We start from the raw sequence: 20769 nt of genomic DNA, 5'->3' as shown, positions 1-20769 counted from the left end.
AGTAACTTGTGCCTCTTAAACATTGGTTATGCAAGAGAACTCTTGAATAATTTCGTAAAGTAATCTTTGTCTCTTATTCAGAGTAGAATATTTTGAAGACATCTTTTCTCTGACGTTTTTAGACACGCTATAAACTAGTTTGTATTAGTCAGAGTTCTCTAGACAGACAGAACCGATGGGATAGCTAGCTAGATAGCTAGATAGACGGATGAGAGGGGATTTATTAGAGGAATTTGCTCATGTGGTTATGGAGGATGAGAAGTCCAAGATTGAGGGACTGACAATTGGTGAGGGCTTTCTTGCTGTGTCATCTCATGGCAAAAGAGAGAGAGAGGCCAAACTTGCCCTTTTGTAAGGAATCCACTCCCATGAAAATGGCATAAATCTGTTCATGACAGTGGAGCCTAGTCACCTCTTGAAGATCCACCTCTTTTACGAAGTTTCACTCTTTTTACCCAGGCTGGAGTACAATGGCGTGATCTTGGCTCACTGCAACCTCCGCCTCCCAGGTTCAAGCAATTCTCCTGCCTCATCCTCCTGAGTAGCTGGGATTATAGGCATGCATCATCATGCCTAGCTAATGTTGTATTTTTAATAGAGATGGGGTTTCTCCATGTTGGTCAGGCTGGTCTTGAACTCCCAACCTCAGGTGATCCACCCGCCTTGGCCTCCCAAAGTGCTGGGATTATAGTCGTGAGCTACAGCACCTGGCCAAAGATCCCACCTCTTAATATTGTTACAGTGGTAATTACATTTTAACATAACTTTTGGAGGAGACAAACATTCGAACCATAACACAGATCCATGACAGAATTTTCACATGAACCAGAATGTGAATGACAGCTACTTGGCAGACATTTTAAGGGAAAACAGCTTAGTTTAGTGTAAAACACATGGGTATTGGAGTTTGGAGCCTGGCTGCTAGCTGTGTGACCTTGGGCATGCCACATGTCATCTTTGAGCTTCTGCTTCTTCAAATACAAGGCTATTGTAAGGTCAAAATATGATCCAGTTATAAAGGGTTTGCCACATACCGAGGGTTCATATCAAAACATATTAGTTCCATTTCCTTGACCTTACTCCCTTCCTCCTTTGATAATGCTTCATTCAAAGTATAAATTGAAGACTTCAGGAACAGAGAGGAAATGAAATGTTAAGATAATTTGACTGTAACTAAAGGGTTAGTGTTAACACTTTCATTCTGTACCTATGCAATAGAAGTGCAATAGTAATCTTAGAAGCTGTGAAAGATCACTGCTGCTTCTCTCTGGGCCTCTGAATGAATCAATGATGCAGTATATATAATATTCTCAAACATTATATATATATTATATATAATGCATATTAGTGTATGTATATATTAGTATATATATTATATATATATTTGTACTAATATACATGCACAAATATATGTAAGTATAAGACCTAGTTACTGTCTGTAAGGCTTCATGTCTTTTTGATGGTGATTTAATGGAGTAAATTGGACTTGAGTTGGATCATCAGATTCCATAGGTAGAGGGGAAAGAGGAGGTATTCCAGCCAGACGGAATGGTGTGAGCAGAGGCACAAATGTGATTTTGGTCAGGAGCCAATGAGTAAACTAGTCTTTCCAGAGAGCCTTTCTTGGGGAAGGCGAATTGTAGTGCCCCCAAACGCAGGAAGCAAGAATTAGGACAAGGTCACTGATGGTCAGTTCAAGGAGTTCGGAATGTGTCCTGTAGGTATTGGGAAGCCACTGAAGGCTTGTTGAGTAAGCACAACACAGCAGAGGTGCTGATTTGGCAATAAAAGGGTAGTGGCTATGAGGGTGGACTTGGTTATAGCAAAATTAGTCAGGAAACTATTGTAATAGTCTGGGGCCAGATCATGGAGGGCCTCATAGGCCCCAATCATGCCTTCATCTACATTTACTTCAGCTTTTACATCTTTCTAGACCAGTCCTTTTATGTTTTACAGACGTCTTCCATTTCAGTCTTAGATTCTGTCTTCTACTTGCAAGTGGTGATTCTATAATCCCATTTGATTTCCATAGCATCTAATGAAATTCATTTTTTCTCCCCCCCATGAAAGCAAATTTTCCATACATTTTGTGTGCTGAAACCTAGTAACAAGGACGAATAGGTCAGATTAATCCTAAATATCTGCTTTTTTATTCATTGCAAACATAAACCCTTTTGTTAATATCAAGACAGCCAAACAACTCCACCTCATCTAAGAAATCTGGCATCTGAAGCCCTTTACATTTGCCTCAACAAATCTTTTCCAGTTTTATTTTTACTGCCCACTTCAGCTATCCTTTGTTTCAGCTTCATCCCTAATCTAATTCCATTGTACCCAGCAATTTTGTGCCCCTGCCTTTGTCCCTTCCACCTGCTTGCTTTCTCCTTCACACCCTAAAAATTCTACCCATTCTTCAAGGTCCCATTCAAATGCTACTCGTTTTGAGAGTGTTGCATGCTGGCCTTACTTTCTGTACCATACACATTTGTGCTATAAAATGAGGACCTATTCTATTCCAGTTATTGTCAAGGCATTCCCAAATGATTAAAACACAGGGAAACAGATGGCACTATAGTGAAATAACCTAAGTGTTGTAATCAGAGTAAGCATTGGAGGAAGGCTCTGAGAGTTTTCATCATCAATTCAGCGCCAGCAGGAGGGATCAGGGAAAAGTTCCTCAAGAGGTGGTATCAGAGGCGTTTGAACCGGAGTGACTCCATCTTGAATAGGAGCTGGGTGAAATAAGGCTGAGACCTACTGGGCTGTACTCCCAGGAGGTGAAGGCATTGTTAGTCACAGGATGAGCTAGGAAGTCAGCACAAGATACAGGTCACAAAGACCTTGCTGGTAAAACAGCATGTGATAAAGAAGCCAGCCAGAACTCACCAAAACCAAGATCACGATGGAAGTGACCTTTGGTCGTCTCACTGCTCATTATATGCTAATTATAATGCCCACCTCCCAAGCACCTGGATTTAAAAGTTGGTAACAATTTAGCCAGACCTGGTGGCTCATGCCTGTAATCCCAACTACTCCGGAGGCTGAGGTGGTTGCAGTGAGCCAAGATCGTGCCACTGCATGCCAGCCTGGGCGACACAGTGAGACTCCATCTCAAAACACTAACATAAAAATTGTTAACACTTTTTCATAACATAAATTACTGATAACATAATATATGTATTTGCTTCAGCTCCTCCTCCTACAGAACATATATTTACTTATATTACCACAGTTCCATTACTGCACCCAGTAGAATCAACAGCATTTACCTAATGTCATCTAACAGCCTACTAATGCTCAGATTTCCTCAGTTCTTCCAAAACTATGAGTGACTATTAATTTATTAATTATTAGTGAAGCGTTGTCAGAGGATCTGAGATCTGAGAACTTGGTACGGTTGCTCAGTTGATATGAGTCATAGTATGGATTGGTAGAAGAACAAAACTTAAGCCAGCAAAATAGATAGTAACTATTATTAGAAAACACTTTCCTCTCTAAGCTTCACTAACCCATGAAAACTGAGGGATCAGCTAAGATCAGCTTGAGCCCTCAACCTGGTTACCTAGGAGTTATGACACTACCAGAACCTCTCAGGTTCTAGAGAGGAGAAAGACCACTGAGAGAGAACTCCAGACACTTGTGGAGGAATAGTCAGTTGTTTATTCCAACACCATTTTTTGAGTAGTCCATTCTTCCCTTAATACCTTGAAATACTACCAAAGAACTATAAAAATACTAAGAATAAGTGAACATATTTGTATTATCTTACTGGAGGGAAGGCTTTTCAAAGCAAGGCAGAAACAGTTGACTACATAAATATTTGAAGCATCTTTATGGTAAAAGACAAAATAAATAAAATTCAAAAGTAAATGACATGCTTGGAGAAAATATTTGCAATATAGACAGGATTAAAAATAAGTTCTCTAAAATGTTAACAGTACCTACACATCAGTAAGAAAAAAATTATAACATGGAAAAAGGACAGAACAAGTACTTAAACAGGAAAGATGATTAAAAAATGAATTAAAACAAACATTAGACACCTTGTTATTTACCTTCTAATTGATACAAGTCACAAATGTTGATTATGTGTCATGTTGGTGAGTACATGAGAGGGAAGAACTCTCATTTGCTTTTAACATACAAATAGGCACGACGTTGGTAAGGGCAATTTGGCATATATTTTTATTACTCCAATTTCTGTCTTTCTCACTAGCTCCTAAGCTACTCATTTAGACTGCCTCTGTTCCTGACCTCATTTCTTATTTTTGTGTTTGCTTTTTCCTAGATGGTGTGCTTCTCACCTCAGCCTGGTAGCCTGTCCTTGACTCCTGAGTTCCGGAATCGCTTCACAACTGCAAGTCATTCTCATACAAAATTTGAGTTTACCTAAGTCTGCGCCTTTGAGAGCTTTGGAATGATATGCAAGTTCAAATCACCATCATGTTTCTTGCTATCTCCTGGGAGAAGACCAACATTTGGGTTACTTGTTTCTACCCTTGTTCTTCTGCTTGTTATCGTTGCCTCTGCAGCCATTGGTGACACACGTGTTGTCATACAAAAACTGGTTAGCCTTTTATTTGTCTTGTGAATTTTATCATTTGGTTCTTAGGTATTACAAATTAATACTGTGTACTTCTCAGTGATATAGAACTTTCAGTCATTGTAAATTTGCATGAGTTAGGGTGAGAATGGGTGCAAGCAAAAGAACAAGAAGAGGGATGCTAGAAATGCAAGAAGGGCAGAGATGGTAAGAAAGGTCATGTTAATAGCGAACACAGTGAAAGTTCTTTAAATGCTTGATAATAGTGAAAGCAACACTTCCTAGGGCATATTTTTGGTGTTAAAGAAACCTACACATCATACAATAAAGAAAAATGAGAAAGCAGTTGGGGCCAGTGAATCAGGGGTACAGCAGAATCAATGAGAAAATCATACATAACTCAAAATCTCACAGAGAAAATATAAAAAGATTTGTACTTGTGGCTTCTAAAACAGAGAAGGTTGAATAAGTCTCTTTCTGTATGTGAAATCTGCCAGTGAGCATCACAAAAATGCAAATTTAAATTTCAATCTGGATGGAAAGTTATAAACATTCATTGCAAGTAATGAGTGGTTGGGTAGGTTTAAGAAATGCAAGGTAGGTGGATCACTTGAGGTCAGGAGTTCGAAACCAGCCTGGTCAACACGGTGAAGCGTTGTCTCTACTAAAACTACAAAAACTATCTGGGCATGGGGGAGGGCGCCTGTAATCCCAGCTACTCAGGAGGCTGAAGCAGGAGAATCACTTGAACCCAGGAGGCGGAGGTTGCAGTGAGCCCAGATCGTGCCATTGCACTCCAGCCTGGGTGACAAGAGCGAAACTCCATCTCAAAAAACAAAAAAAAAAAACCAATTTTATGTCCTGTAATGAAAAGAAGTGGAGACGTGGCTGGCAGAGGAAGCAGATTATGAAGTTGCCAAAGAGTATCATGAATACCTGAAGAAGATGATTGAGGAAAATGGCAGTTTGCCTGAGCAGGTTGTCAGTGCTGCTGAAACTCTGGAAGCAAATGCTTGCCTGCACATCCATTGCAAAGCATGAGAAAAGGACTGAGGCTTCAGCCTGGAAAAGACAAGCTCAAAGTTCTGCTTTGTTCCAGTGCTTTCTGATTAAACCCACGTTGCTTTGCAGATGCCAAAGTTATTACCTTCTTTAAAGAGAAAGCCAGAAACACTTTTTTGTCTACATGAAGAGAAACCATAAAATATGGATCACTGAGAAACCCTTTTTGAACTGGTCTTTGAAGTGTTTTCTTCTTAGGTTAAATAATATTTAAATAAATAAAACATCTTGACTTCACAGTGTTGCTGATTCTGGCCACTGCTCCTCGAGACAAAAATGCAGTTGTGAATGCTGCTCCTTGTGTTGAAGTCATCTCCATTACCCCAGTGTGACTGCACTCCTTCAACTCATGCATCCGAGAGTGCTAAAATAGTTGGTGATGTACTGTACTCAGCATGTATTTTGACTACCTGCAGATCTTACCAGAGACACCAGAACTTTACCACGAAAGTAGCTTGGCAAAATTTCTCCATTTGTAATGCTTTCACAAGTGTAGAAGAATCAGTGAGACAAATAAAACAATTAACATTTCATGAAGTCTGGCAGAAATTTTGGAATGAGATTGTGACTGACTCAGAAGGCTTCCTTCCTGTGGTAGAAGAAATGGAAAATACTGTAATATCTGCAAAGCATTTGAGTAGTGAAGGCGTTGAAGACGTTGAGCTAAGTGACATTACTGAATTGTTAGACTCTCACCTTCAAAACATAGATGAGAACTATTTTGGAGGTGTGATCACATCAAAAGGTAATAGAAGAAGGCAGCATAGGTTAACATCCAGAACTCTAAGAGTGTCCAAGTATCTATTCCACAAATGAAATTGAAACAATGATTCAAAAGATCCTTTGGTGGACTACATATTGACTCTCAGGTAAGGCTTATAAGATTACTCACAATCCTATAAAGCAGTAGTAATAAACCTCCAAACAAACACCAATAAGTCTTTTCTCTCTGCTTGCTTGACAGGGGAGAAGAGGTTGGACAATTAGGCCATGTCATTCAAACCCATTCTGCAAACAGGAAGTAGAAATGTCACACACAAGTTGAACCTTGGGATTCAGACTCTGATGGCTCTGTTGATGTGATGATTCGTGTGCTGGGGATGAAAGAAGAACAGAAGACCAAGCTTACATCTCTTCAGATGAAATGCAATTTTCTCTATTCTTTCCCTGTTACCAGTGTTATGACCAAGCATTTTCATTGATGCATTATCATCTTCATCTTGAGGTCACAAAGGAAATTAATTGCCTGATATCCACTATTGCTAACATAAAATATCATTGATATTTATTTCGTTTTATTTTGAATAAGCTAATTGTCTGGGCTTTCATAATACTCACATCCCGTCCCAATTTTTTCCTAAAAGGTCTTAAATTCCTCCTACACAGTTATTATGAGAGTTTCAGGAACTCAACTATAGCAGTTAAGGAGGGAGCTACTACTCTACTTGGCGGGATAATTTGATTTTGTACTCTTGACCCGAAATTTGCTTTAATTCTGATTAAGCCTAACTTGCAATCTCACCAGAAAGGACTAGTTTGGTATACGTTAAGATTATTTGTTTTGCAGCAATTATATTTGTTAGCTGTTGGCTGATCCTGAAAGGCAGTATGTTTATGTTAAATTTCCAGATTTCCTTTGATACCTAATCAAGGAGAAACAGCTGCTAGTGTTCATCTTCATAGCTCCCCTCTGTTTTCATATCTGGCCTCCCCAGTGATTTGAAGAGTTAAATATACTTCCTGTTCTCTGAAGGTGATGGAGACTTCATTCTCAGATTGTTTTTAAATATCTTCTGTAATTCCACGTATTTACTTTATTCAATTCAATTATTTTACAGAAGTTATTGTTATGGTTGTTTTAATTTTGGATGTTTGGAATTTTCCAGGCAGATTTAACAGATGGAAAAAAATCACAGTCAGAAATATGATGCTGATATCTTGTTCTAAGAATTTTGGGCAAAGGCATATGATGAACCTGCCTGTTTTTTTGGCGGCTTGTTCACATTCCCAGCTGATGTCCATTTTGAACTCAGTTGGACAGTTACTCTGGGGAATAGAAAGGAAGTCAACATAACATTGCTGTTGTTTCTGTCTTAATTGCTATTTGTGCCAGATTCACAGCACTGGCATCATCATTGTATCTGATAATGATGCACAGAAAACCTGAATAGAGAAAAGAAGAAAGATAATTCATTGGCATGTGCTTGCCAAAAGGAGACTTTATGTAACTTGAGACAGCATAAAGACAACTTGGAATGATGAAATTTATGTACAGTAATGAGAAAAAAATGTTGTAAACAGCAGTGTGAAAAATTGACACCAGAGAATAAATTGAATTTGGTTTTGTAGGAAGCAGGAAACGAGCCCACTCAACGTGAGATTTGGCGGGAGGGAGTCCAGTAATTTTCTCCCCAGTCTGTGAACTATGTGTGAGTTTGATATTTTCAAGGAAAAGGAAAAAAAATTTAAAAGGGCTTCTGCACGGCAAAAGAAACTAGCATCAGAATGAACAGGCAACCTAAAAAATATTAGAAAATTTTTGTAATCTACCCATCTGACAAAGGTCTAATATCCAGAATCTACAAGGAACTTAAATTTACAAGAAAAAAACAACCCCATCAAAAAGTGGGCAAAGGATATGAACAGGCACTTCTCAGAAGAAGACACTTCTGTGGCCAACAAATATTTTAAAAAGTTCATCACTGATCATTAGAGAAATGCAAATCAAAACCACAATGAGACACCAGACCAGGGTCTGGTGTGGAGAGCTCCTCATCCTGGGAAATGGGGCATGGCCAGAAAGGTGGCTGCCCCCTCATCTGTCACCCAACGTTAGTGGAAAACCTGGCGCTGAACCGTTCCTAGACTACCTGCTTCTGGGTCGGGGTTTCATGAGTAACAGAGCAGCTCCCTCACTGTGATCTATTGAAAGTGAACCCTCGACACAAGGGTTTGTCCAGGGGCATGCTCAGGGCCGGGTGCGTCCAGTACCATCAGTCCCTCTTCCTTCCTTCCTCATGCCACCCCCAGGGGGCCTTGTTACTCCAGCGGTCGTGTACCCACCTGCTCCAGGTGTGTCCTGTGTTGGCTCATGCACGCCTGCCGTGTGTTAGGCCAGTCAGAATGGGGCTTATTAACAAGTCAGGAAACAATAGACGCTGGTGAGGCTGTGGAAGACTAGGAATGTTCTTACACTGTTGGTGGGACTGTAAATTAGTTTAACAATTATGGAAGACAGTGTGGTGATTCCTCAAGGATCTAGAACCAGAAGTATTGACCCAGCAATCCCATTACTGGGTATATACTGAAAGGATTATAAAACATTCTACTATAAAGTCACATGCACATTTATGTTTATTGTGGCACTGTTCACAATAGCAAACACTTGGAATCAACCCAAATGCCCATCAGTGATAGGCTTGATAAAGAAAATGTGGCACATACATACCATGGAATACTATGCAGCCATAAATAAGAATTGAGATCATACTCTTTGTAGGTACATGGATGAAGCTGGAAGCCATCATTCTCAGCAAACTAACATAGGAACAGAAAACCAAACACCACATGTTCTTACTTATAAGTGGGAGTTAAACAATGAGAACACATGGACACGAGGAGGGGAACAACACACACCAGGGCCTGCTGGTGAGTGGGACGAAGGGGAGGGAGAGCATTAGGACAAATACCTAATGCATGCGGGGCTTAGAACCTGGATGATGGAGTGATGGATGCAGCAAACCACCATGGCACATGTATACCTATATAACAAACCTGCACATTCTGCACATGTATCCTGGAACTTAAAGTGAAATAATTTTAAAAAGGGCTTGCTTGCATGGTTATGGTTGAGATGACAGATATTCTTCAACATGCTCAAATGAGGAAGATGAAGGTTGAAAACCCATTGTAGGATATTAGGGATCTAGTGATTTGCCACAGTTCCAGGAGAGCTTATACTCTTGATCTAAACCACAGTTGTTCTCAACACTGACTGTATATCAGAGTAATGACAGAAAGCTTTGAAAAATATAAATTTCAAGGAACTGCACACAGACGTGCTCAATCAGGGATAGGGCCAGAATCTGTGTATTTCAAAAGTTCCTCCAGTGTTTCTTTATATAGCCATGGCTTGCAAACTGTTTTAAAGCTAAAGAAAATTATGATAGAAAACATAAACGGTGGTGGGTCCAGGAACTAGGAAACCTTGATTCAAAGTGTTTGTTCTGCCACTGGTTCAATGAATGGTCTTATTCAAGTCACTCCTGTCTTTCCTTGTCTTTCAAGTGAGAGGATAAGACCACTTGGTGTCTAAAGTCTTTCTATTCTAACATTACTTTGAGAGAAAGCTGCATCAACGTCAGTGGTTGATTTTGAGAATACCTAAACTTTTTCATAGAGACCAAGGTAAAGAAGAGTATTATTGCATTGCGTAATTGTACTCATGGTTCACGTTTTACCATGTTTTAGTCCCTCCCAGAAAACAAAGTAGAGCATAATGCCATAGAAACAAGGCAATAGAAGCATCAATTGTCTTAAAGGAAAGAGAGGAAGTACCAACTGGGAATTTCTTTTTCTGTGATAACTGCTTTTTTATTTTCCTCTGGCTTATAGGGTTTAGGAAAAACATGCACAGATATTGTGTGTAAAATGCTCTAATATTTTGTATCTATTGTTTCCATAAACCAAAGCAGAGAACTCTCTATGCTGAATTCTTTGTTTTCATAGGTCATTTGCGTATTCTTAATCATGTATACAGGTAAATATTTTTAAGTGAATGATATTTTCATTAGTATAATCAGTGGTTCTACATGACTTTAAGGAATGAGCTGTTTTGATAATTTTACCATTTATTGAGATAACTACCTTGGCAATATTTTCTTCGTTTAGTTTGGCCAGAATTAGAGAAGTAAAAGTTTAAATTGAATTACATCAACTAGAAACTCTTAATATAAGTGATGAGAAATTGACTATTATATGATTTTAGTTGTCAAAGGACTTTGGCTTGATATATGGAAACATTTGTCCAGGTCCCAGGTCATTTGAAATAAAATATTGGGATAAATCTAATTATTGTTTAAGACAATGTCCAGTTGAAACAACCTAGGAAGTATCACTGATGAGAGTAAAAGAACATTTTACTGTGGTTGAGTTCAAGAAGTCTGTAAAACTTGTAGGAGGACCCGAAAGTTTGGTGTAAGCTAAAGGTAGAAATAGAAGTTAATGACAACACTGCCGTGTAAATGGGCATTTTTTTTTCTTCTTTAAGAATAGTCCCCCAAATATAAAAGCTGAAGTTTCTTTTAGTATGTTTTATGCACGGTTTGATTGGAGAGAATCTGTTGTCAATGGTTTGGGTAAATTCTTGAGTTAAATATTATGAAGTGCATGAAAATTTCTTTCTTTATAAACATATTTAACCATTGCTACAAAAAGAAAAAAAAGGGGGGTGAGGAGAAAGGGCAGCCCAGGCTGATGAAATATAAGGAATATGTTAGGAAATTTGTATTACATCTAAAACAAACTTTTTGTTTAAAATCTTTTAAGTTCAAGATGCAGAGAAAGCTCTTTAAATTACGCATTTGTATTACATAGCTTCTACCACCCAAATGCTAATAAAGGGTTTTGACAGTACATACAGTCTAAAAGCTTGTGCGAGCAATGTTTGTGATGTGAAATGCATTGCTCACTGAACTTTACATAATATTATTACCTTTTAATGGCCTTTGAAGTCAGTGTGTTATGGTTAAGAACTCAGAAGTAAATATGATATACTATGAACAGAGTATATATATTACTAGGAACTATAAAATCAAATAGAAAATAGATGAAAGAATAAGTATTAGCACAAATGACAAATATTGAGAAATTAAGTATGAATCTATTGTGTTTGAGACATTGCAGCTTCATCTTTCTTGCATTGCTACATAAAGCCAAAGATATAATTAACTCATCTTTGCAAACACCTAGAGTTGGTTCTTGAGTACTTGGCGGTGGTATGGTGAGTGTCACAATTATAAGAAAATGGGACTTAAAGTGAGGGCTTTGCCACTGACTTCTTGTTTGCTCTGGGCTGGGGGCTCCCTCTTTTCGGGTGAGTTGTGCTTAGTCCTGGCGGTATAATCCCTGGGTTACTGGGTTGTGTAGAATCAGCACAGAGCTAAGGCTTTGTAATCACACAGATCTGCTTTGAAATCCTGCTCCTACCAATTACCAGCTGTGTGACTGTGGGCATATTTCTTAACCATTCCAGACTCAGTTTCTGATCTGTAAAATGGGGTCAAAAGTACCTGCATTATAAGATTGTTATAAGACTATATGAAATGCTTAGTACAGTGCCTGGCACATTGTAAGCACTCAATAAATTGTTTTTATTATTATTATAACATGAATAAGCATTATGCAACTAGAATATGAATTTATATCTATCTTTGCAACATTTTAATATTTCGATAGTTAATTTCCCTCAAATTAAGGTATGCATGGTTTTAAGATGAGAGAAGGAAGTTTAAAAATGAGTTTTAGTGTTTATTTTTGTTTGCTGATGAGGGATACCTGAATCAATAATTTCCTTGTCTGTAAGTTACTCCCTGATCTGCAGTGATTCTTTATTCTATTATGTGGTTATTATTGCATGACATTTATTTCTGTGGTGACTAGAGGTAATCACAGTTTTGGACACGGATATGTTCCTATTCTCCAGAAAATAATCCATCCACTTGTTTCCACTTTAAAGAAAATTAAGTAACTGTGAGATGGATAAAGATAAAGCTAAATGGGACCTGCTTTGCTTGACCACCAAGCTGTTAGCTCAGCTGCCTTTTGATAGAATTTGTGTAAGTCTACGTAATCTTAGTAGGGAAGGGAAATTCCTCACAGCTGGCTTCTGAACTTCTTTGTATTTCATGTATTCTATGATGGCATTCAAGAAGTTTAAAATAGTGGTATTCAGAATGCTAAGTATTCATCATAACTCTGATGCTCTGTCTCTTGAGTGACAGAAATGTCACTGCCTTAATTCTAGCCCTCACTACCACTTACCTGCATAACTATATTAGCCTCACATCCCAACCCTTCAAGTGTTTTAGCTTGGAGTATTGGGTGTTCTACTATACATATCTAGTAGTCTTTGCTACTCAGTGCCTTGCTGCTGAACTGACTTTCCTTATGTATAGTTCTGCTTCCAATACCTCTTTGTTCAAAGATGTTTAATGACTACCCATTGTTTATATATTCCCCTGCTTGATCTTTAAATCATGCATGGCCCAGTTCCAGTGTACTTTCCCAGTTTTGTATGCCAATGTTCTCTTTCATGTAATATATGTGATAGTTCCCGACTTTCTCAGCCTCATCTAAGTACTAAGGGCCTTCAGCCCATCATAGCTCAACTCTAATCCCTTAAGCTCATCACTTAAGCTCTTTGTCTCTTAAGAAATTGCATATATTACCTGAAGCCAGGGTGCCTAAGAAGAGTCTACCAAGCTATAATCTTTTTCCTTTTCCCCTCCATATATGTCCAGTTTGTAGGGATGGGCTTCTTCTCTAACTTTTTTTTTTTTTTTGAGATGGAGTATCACTCTGTCACCCAGGCTGGAGTGCAGTCACACAATCTTGGCTCACTGCCACCTCTGCCTCACAGGTTCAAGCAATTCTCTTGCCTCAGCCTCCTGAGTAGCTAGAATTACAGGCGCATGCCACCACGCCCAGCTAATTTTTGTATTTTTAGTAGAGACGGGGTTTCACCATGTCGGTCAGGCTGGTCTCAAACTCCTGACCTTGTGATCCGCCCACCTCGGTCTTCCAAAGTGCTGAGATTACAGGCATGAACCATCACGCCCGGCTCTTCAATAGTTTTCTTAAACTTCCAGCCTACTAAATTAGGAGGACATCCTCATTGATCCTCAGCCCTACTGGTTGGGCCCTTGAATGCAACCCATTTAATTTTGGCTCTGAATACAAGACTCCCTGTTTGGGCAATTGTCCAAACAGTTGCCTAGAGATCTAAACCCCATTCTTAGGTTCTTGCTAGCTTCATCTCCTGAGTATCATTATGGCACATGATACTGCTCTTTACCATCGGGCTTCAAATTTCTCTGTTCGTTCTCTATATGCGAATGCTAGCCTAGAATATACTTAACTTTACCGTATCTTTGATTTGGCATTAGAGCAGTGCATGGCAAACTAAGGCCCTTGGGCCAAATGAAGCCCAACTGTTTTTTTTAAGTCAGGTTTTATTGCAGCACAGCCATTCCCATTCATTTACTTACTGTCTGTAACTGCACTACAATGGGAGAGTTGAGTGGTTGTAACAGAGACCATGTACCTGTAAAGCCTTAAATATTTACCTCTGAACCTTTACAGAAAATGTTCATTTATCTGCGATCTAAAGCCAAGCAGTTCTCTTAACCTAGATACTGCTTATTCTTTGATAATTTCCCATTCCCATCTTGTTAACCAATAAGGCCAGTTCATTGAGACTATGAAGATAGCTTCCAACCCATTTAAACTATATGCTTTTTCTTGAATTTCCATGCCTTCTCTTTCTTACCTTCCTAAGATGGTATTTCCTTGTATTTTGCTTTTTAGCAGAAGAGATGCAATAGTATTAAAGACTACAAGAGTAGTCTCATGATGTGTTTTAATTTAATATCTAGGCCCTAATACACAACTCTTCCAATATTGCTACTATCTTTCAACATGACTTTCCAATACCATTAAGATTAGGCCTTTCTATTCTTCCATTTCTCTAACTCAAGTCTTCTAAGCTCTGCAGCTTCCAATATCAATTGACAGCTCTTCCAAATATTATAACATCCATGTGTTCCAGTTCCCATCATGCCCCATCTCCAATGACTTTGTTTTCTAAACTTCCCAATATTGGAGTCATTAAAAATTTAAGTCTTCTAATATTTCCAACAATCTGTCTTTGAAGTTCAGGTCTTGTCTTTTAGGATCCAGAGTTCTAAATTGCAAGTTGTCTATGGTCCTAATCCTCCAATGTCTCCTATATACAGTTCTTCTAGAGTCTATGTATTTCATAGTGTTTAAGCCTAGCTTCTTCAATGTCTTCCAGCACTTACGTCATTCAGTTTCCACATTTTTAAATGTCTCCTACATTCTAGTTTTACAGTGTCTTTTCACTGCCAATTCCTCCAATGCCCAAGTTATTAAATACCTGCAAGAACTAGATCTTAGAGTTTTCAGGTACTTCAATATCCTCATGTTTGAATAAATAAATCTCTTAATATCTTGGTCTTGTATTTTCCAGGCTGCCAGTATTCTTGACCTCCAGCCTCATTAAAATTTAATTTTTCCAAATTGTCTTTTGGCATAAACATGTCAATATCCATGCTTACCAATGTCTCCCAATATACAGGTCTTCTTATTTTAGGATTTCTAAATAATCTTCATCTGCTGTTGTTCATATCTGCCAGTATTTAGGAGTTCCAAGGTACAGGACTTACAATATCTGTAATTTCCAGGGATTTCAATTTCTATGACTTCCAATATTTAATATGCCAATGTTCAGGGCCTCCAGAATCGTCAATGTCCAGAATAACCAACGTCTTTAAAATCTATTGCAATGTCTCCATCGTCCTGTGCTCACAATGTTTCCAATGTCCAGGGTTTCCACTGGCGCCAGTGTCAAGGTCTTCCAGCAACTCCGGGTCTTCCAGCGACTTCAAGTCTTCCAACAATCTCAAGGTCTTCCAGACAATCCTGAGCTTCCAGAAAATCCACATCTTCCAGACAATCCATGTCTTCCGGACAATCCATGTCTTCCAAGAACCTCCAAGTCTTCCAGTAAATCCAGTCTTCCAGCAATTATAGGTCTTCCACCAAATCCAGATCTTCCAGGAAAATCCACGTCTTCCAGCTAATCCATGTCTTCCAGAAAAATATGTCTTCCACCAAATCCAAGTCTTCCAATAAATCTAGTGCTTCCGGAAATATCCAGATCTTCCAGTCAATCAGTGTCTTCCAGAAAGAAATCCAGGTCTTCCAGTCAGTGTCTTCCAGAAAGAAATCCAGGTCTTCCAATCAGTCAGTGTCTTCCAGAAAAATCTACGTCTTCCACCAGATCCAGGTCTTCCAGTTAATCCACGTCTTCCGGAAAAAATCCAGGTCTTCCAGCCAATGTATGTCTTCCTGAAGATCCACGTCTTCCAGAAAGTCCATGTCTTCCAGTAACCTCCCAGTCTTCCAGAAAATCCACGTCTTCCAAACAATCCAGGTCTTCCGGATAATTCGGGTCTTCCTGAAAATCTACGTCTTCCAAAAAAGCCATGTCTTCCAGAAAATCCACGTCTTCCAAAAGTATCCATGTCTTCCAGACTGTCCATGTCTTCCACAAAATCCTTGTCTTCCGTCAAATCCATGGCTTCCAAAAAATCTAGGTCTTCCAGGAAATCCATGTCTTCCAGCAAATCCATGTCTTCCAACAAAGCCATGTCTTCCATCAAATTAATGTCTTCCAGCCTACCTATGTCTTCCAACAAAAGTACGTCTTCCAACAAAGGTACGTCTTCCAACAAAGGTACGTCTTCCAGAAAATCCATGTCTTCCAACGAAGCCATGTCTTCCAGAAAATCCACGTCTTCCTGAAAATATGTCTTCCAACTAAGCTATGTCTTCCAACTAAGCTACGTCTTCCAACAAATCCATGTCTTCCAGCATCTCCAGGGCTTCCAGAATCTGCTCGTCTTCCAACATCTCCACGTCTTCCAGCATTTGTGTGTCTTCCAGCATCTTCATGTCTTCCAACATCTTCAGGTCTTCCAACACCTACCCAGTCTTCCATCAATGGCTCAATATCCATGTCTTCCAACGTCTCCAGTGTGCTGATCTTCTAACATTCAGGTCTGTATTATCCAGGTATTCTACCATGTTCTATAGTCCAAGTCTTCCCACCTTTCCCCATGTCCAGGGATTTTCAAATCTAGTCTTCCCCTGTCTGAGCCTTCCCATGTTAAAATCACTCTACAGAAAAATCTTCCAACTCAACTATTTCTGCTTCTAGTTGAATTAGCTTCAAAAACATTTAATGGGACATTCCTCCTTATAGACCAGATCTTATGAACCAACTGTACTGCAGTTTGTGTTTTTTACAATTAGGAAGTGAGTATTTAATCCCTACAATTTTTAAAGATAGTGTCCATAATAAAGCTTCTGCAGAATAACTGGATAGGACTGCTGCAATAAATTTTGCTACTTCACTAGTGCCTACAGTTTTTATATGTTTAGGTCTAAGTGAAATTTTTATTTAATGAGAAAAAGTCCTGCTTAAGACTGGTATTATAGGTAAAGTTAACATGTAGTGTATTATTTGTCCATTTTAAATGATACTAACTTTTATCATTGGTCTTATGTGATTAAAGAGTAGTATAATAATAATAACAATAACACTTAACATAGCATTTGCTATGTCCAGGCACTGTTCTAAGATCCTTACATGCATTCACTCATTTAATCTTCACAACAACCCATTGAATCTAGATACTATCATTATCCCTATTTTACAGATGAGGAAACTGGCACACAGAGGTGAAGTAAATTGTCCACAGGACACAACTACGAAATAATAGAGCCAGGATTTAAACCCGGCTGGCCGGTTGCCAGAGTCCATGATTGTAACCACTATGCTATAATATCTGCTGTTTAAAATCATGATAGAATGATGTGATCCAAAGGTTGCTTCCATATTATGTGTAGAATATTATACAATCCCATATACAAATGGTCTTTTGTGATCCTGTCACTACCAGAATCTATCTTTATTCACAGCTTTTATTCCCCAACTAGCTACTACCATTCCCTTGGTCATGTATATGGAAATAGGTGTAATCACTTTCTGATACCATTTTCAGTTTTGGCTGGAAGAATATAAGGGAGCACTGAGTTCAATTACCCTTTGCTTCAGAATCATATTCTTAGCTCCATGCTTTGAGTCCCGGTGCTTGGAATTTAACTCTTTTATCTATCTAAATCCCTTATTACTGACTATTCTCCAGATTGCACCTTACCATGTGGAGCACTTACCATTAGTTTATTTCTAACTTCCAGCATCTACCTGCTTCAAATATCACAACCTCCTGGGTTCCCGACCACTTCATTGTGTCCGACTGATGGTAGCTACAACTCCTTATATCCCAACATGCTGATCTAGAGAACTAACTACTTGGTTCTCTAAGTCTCAGCTCCCACCAGGTGCTTTCAGCAATGTTGCTACCCATGCCTTTGGCTGGCATGAAAAGCAAGAAAACCACATAATGAAATTTTTAGTTAGGCAGGGAATCTCTAAAGATTAAGAATCATCTATATGATAATGAAAAGGAACAATAACAATAATATCAATTAAAATAGAAATACCTTCTGAATGTCTAATGATTTATAGTTTACTAAAAGTGCTGTCCATTCATTCATTCATTCATTCATTCAACAAATATTTATTGAGTGCTAACGGTATGCCAGGCATGTTTTGATAAAGATTAAAATCATCTGGGAGAAACAAACAATATACAGATAATCAAAAACTTACTTATCAATTGTAAAGCCATGAAGAAGAAGTACATATGGGATGCTATGAGAGTCTGGAAAATCAAGGAAAGCATTCCTCAGGAAGTCACATTTATTGTGACTGAAGAATCTATTTTCTCATTGGGTTCTCACAATATAGCCTTGTGACTTAGATAAAAGCATATTTATATGTCAGTTTTACTAATCTGAGTGCTAACAACAGCCATGGGATCCAGGTGTTTTGACCTGTTTTTTTTTTTCCCTCGCTACTTTTTTGTTTTAAAAAATATATAAAGTATTACTTGAAAATATATATCAAGGGATATAAAAATGGTTTAGTATATTCCACTTCAAGGAATCTGTCCAAGGAAATTATCTAAAATGTGGATAATTCATGCACAACGATACTCCTCATGTGGTTATTTGGCATAGTGAAAAACAGAAAAACTTTAGGCTGACATTAAAGGAATGATTAAATAAATGTGCCATGTACCTATGATGGAATATTCTTCCATTAAAATACTATGGCATATTCATTTTATAATGTAAGTGAAAAATCAGCATACAAGTTTACACAAAAGTGTGATGGCAACTATTTTAAAATATATAATCAATGACAAAGGACTATAACTAAATGTATTGGAGACTATAAACTATCACTGGATGGATAGATTTTATTTTCTTTTAAGTTCTTACAATGTACAGGCATTTTCTAGTCAAGAAAAATATTTAAACAATTGTGCACAAAACTATTATTTGTTCATCTTTTTTTCTTGTACACGGAATCAAGTTTTGCTGTTGAAAACGCTTCAAAATATAAGTTAGCAAGTTGAAAAAAATAAGTTCTCAAATAATTTTAATATCCAGAGATAATCACTGTAAAGATTTTTGTGTATGTTCTTCTAGGCACTTTTACTAGTATATTTTTCTTGTACAAAATGTAATCATACTGCAATTTAACCTATTTCTTTCTTACACTTAATAAGTTGTGAGCAACTTTCTATGTCAGTTACTGTGCAGCTATGTAATAATTTTAATAAATATTTACTCCATGTCCTATTGATCGGCATTAAGTTCCTTCCAATTTTTTTGTATTATAAAAACTTCTGTGATCAGCAGCATACTTTATGTAAGGTGTGAAGAACAGAAGCTGTGTCATTCTACGTGGTGTTCCTATACATATTTGTGTGCAGATATGTTTGAATATTACTTAGGATAAATTTCTTTTTTTTTCCCATTATACTTTAAGTTCTGGGGTACCTGTGCAGGACGTGCAGGTTTGTTATAGAGGTATACACGTACCGTTGTGGTTTGCTGCATCCATCACCCCGTCATCTACATTAGGTATTTCCGCTAATGCTATCTCTCCCCTAACCCCCCACCTCCGACAGGCCCCAGTGTGTGATGTTCCTCTCCCTGTATCCACGTGTTCTCATTGTTCAACTCCCACTTATGAGTGAGAACATGTAGTGTTTGGTTTTCTGTTCTTGTGTTAGTTTGCTAAGAATGATAGTTTCCAGGTCCATCCATGGTCCTGCAAAGGACATGAACTCATCCTTTTTTATGGCTGTGTAGTATTCCAATGTGTATATGTGACACATTTTCTTTATACTTAGGATAAATTTCTAAAAGGAGAGTTACTGCGCCAAACAAGACCATGTACCTCATAATGTTTATCATGGCCAAAACATTATAAGCAATCAGATGTCTAACAGTTAGGGTGGTTGAAATATTGTATTGTAACTATCTAATGGAATACTGTGCAGTCATTTAAATTTATACCATAGAAGAATATTTACTGAAATGGGAATATGTTCATAAGGTATCATCAGTGAGAGAAATAGGTCACAGGAAAATATGTATAATTTTCATGTTTTGTAGAGGGAAAACTAAATGCCTTCAGGAAAATAGCTAGAATATTTACACTAAAACGTTAGTTGTAAAAGTCCCAAAAAGGAAATGGATAAATCATGGTATATTTCACATAAAATATTGTATAGTTATGATATGAGTATTCTACAGCTACATATAACAATATGGGTACATTTTACATTAAGAATATTAAGATGTCAAGGCTCAAAAGACTACATATAATAGGATATCCTTTTTGTATTATTCAAAAACAAGTAAAATTAAGCACTATATTATTTAGGGCTACATACACATAACATACAAATAATTTATTATAAAGCAAAAAAAATTTTAAAAATTGAAGATAATGGTCATTGAGGTTGAGGAAAGAAGGTCAGATATGGGAGGATTATGTAAATGAATTCACATTATGGTTAATATTCTAGTACCCAAGTGTGTTGTGTAGTGGTTGGTGTGCTTATGTAATTAAAATTCCATTATTGATTATATAATAATTGTATGATTATTATTAACATTAAATAACAAGACAAGTTAATGGGTAAAAATAAAAGAGGTCCATGCATGAATCAATGAGACAGTGTGCACAATCTAAGGATTATTAATCCCATTCTTTACATTTGTCTTTCATTATTTTTTCAAGTAATTTATCTGTGGGTAGTTAAGACTATGTGGGATTTTCTTTCTCTTTTGGTTCTTTGTTCTCGAAATTTTCTATTTTGAACATGTGTATTTTCCAAATTAAAATATATTAAACTTTATGTTAATGTGTATTTAAT

At 37.7% G+C, this 20769-nt stretch overlaps 2 protein-coding genes across 2 annotated transcripts in view; one reads left to right on the top strand and one right to left on the bottom strand.

Annotated features, from left to right (window-relative positions):
• Positions 1-19182, top strand: part of LOC105729236 (uncharacterized) — a 78250-nt gene extending 59068 nt beyond the window's left edge. Inside the window, exon 5 of the mRNA XM_064360822.1 lies at positions 4289-19182. The gene's annotated coding sequence lies outside the window, so the exon portion shown is untranslated. The remainder of the gene's footprint in view (positions 1-4288) is intronic.
• LOC105729237 (cerebellar degeneration related 1) lies at positions 15431-16460 on the bottom strand. The gene is given in 3 exon segments (XM_012469910.3): positions 15431-15615; positions 15618-16218; positions 16253-16460. Coding segments are annotated over 3 exon segments (906 nt in total). The 5' UTR covers positions 16373-16460.
• Positions 19183-20769: the final 1587 nt, after the last annotated feature.

Source organism: Aotus nancymaae, unplaced genomic scaffold (assembly GCF_030222135.1).
Source record: "Aotus nancymaae isolate 86718 unplaced genomic scaffold, 86718_ANA_hifiasm-v0.15.2.pri h1tg000004l, whole genome shotgun sequence".
In the NCBI taxonomy this organism is placed as follows: domain Eukaryota; kingdom Metazoa; phylum Chordata; class Mammalia; order Primates; family Aotidae; genus Aotus; species Aotus nancymaae.
This window is presented reverse-complemented; position numbering and strand designations above follow the sequence as displayed.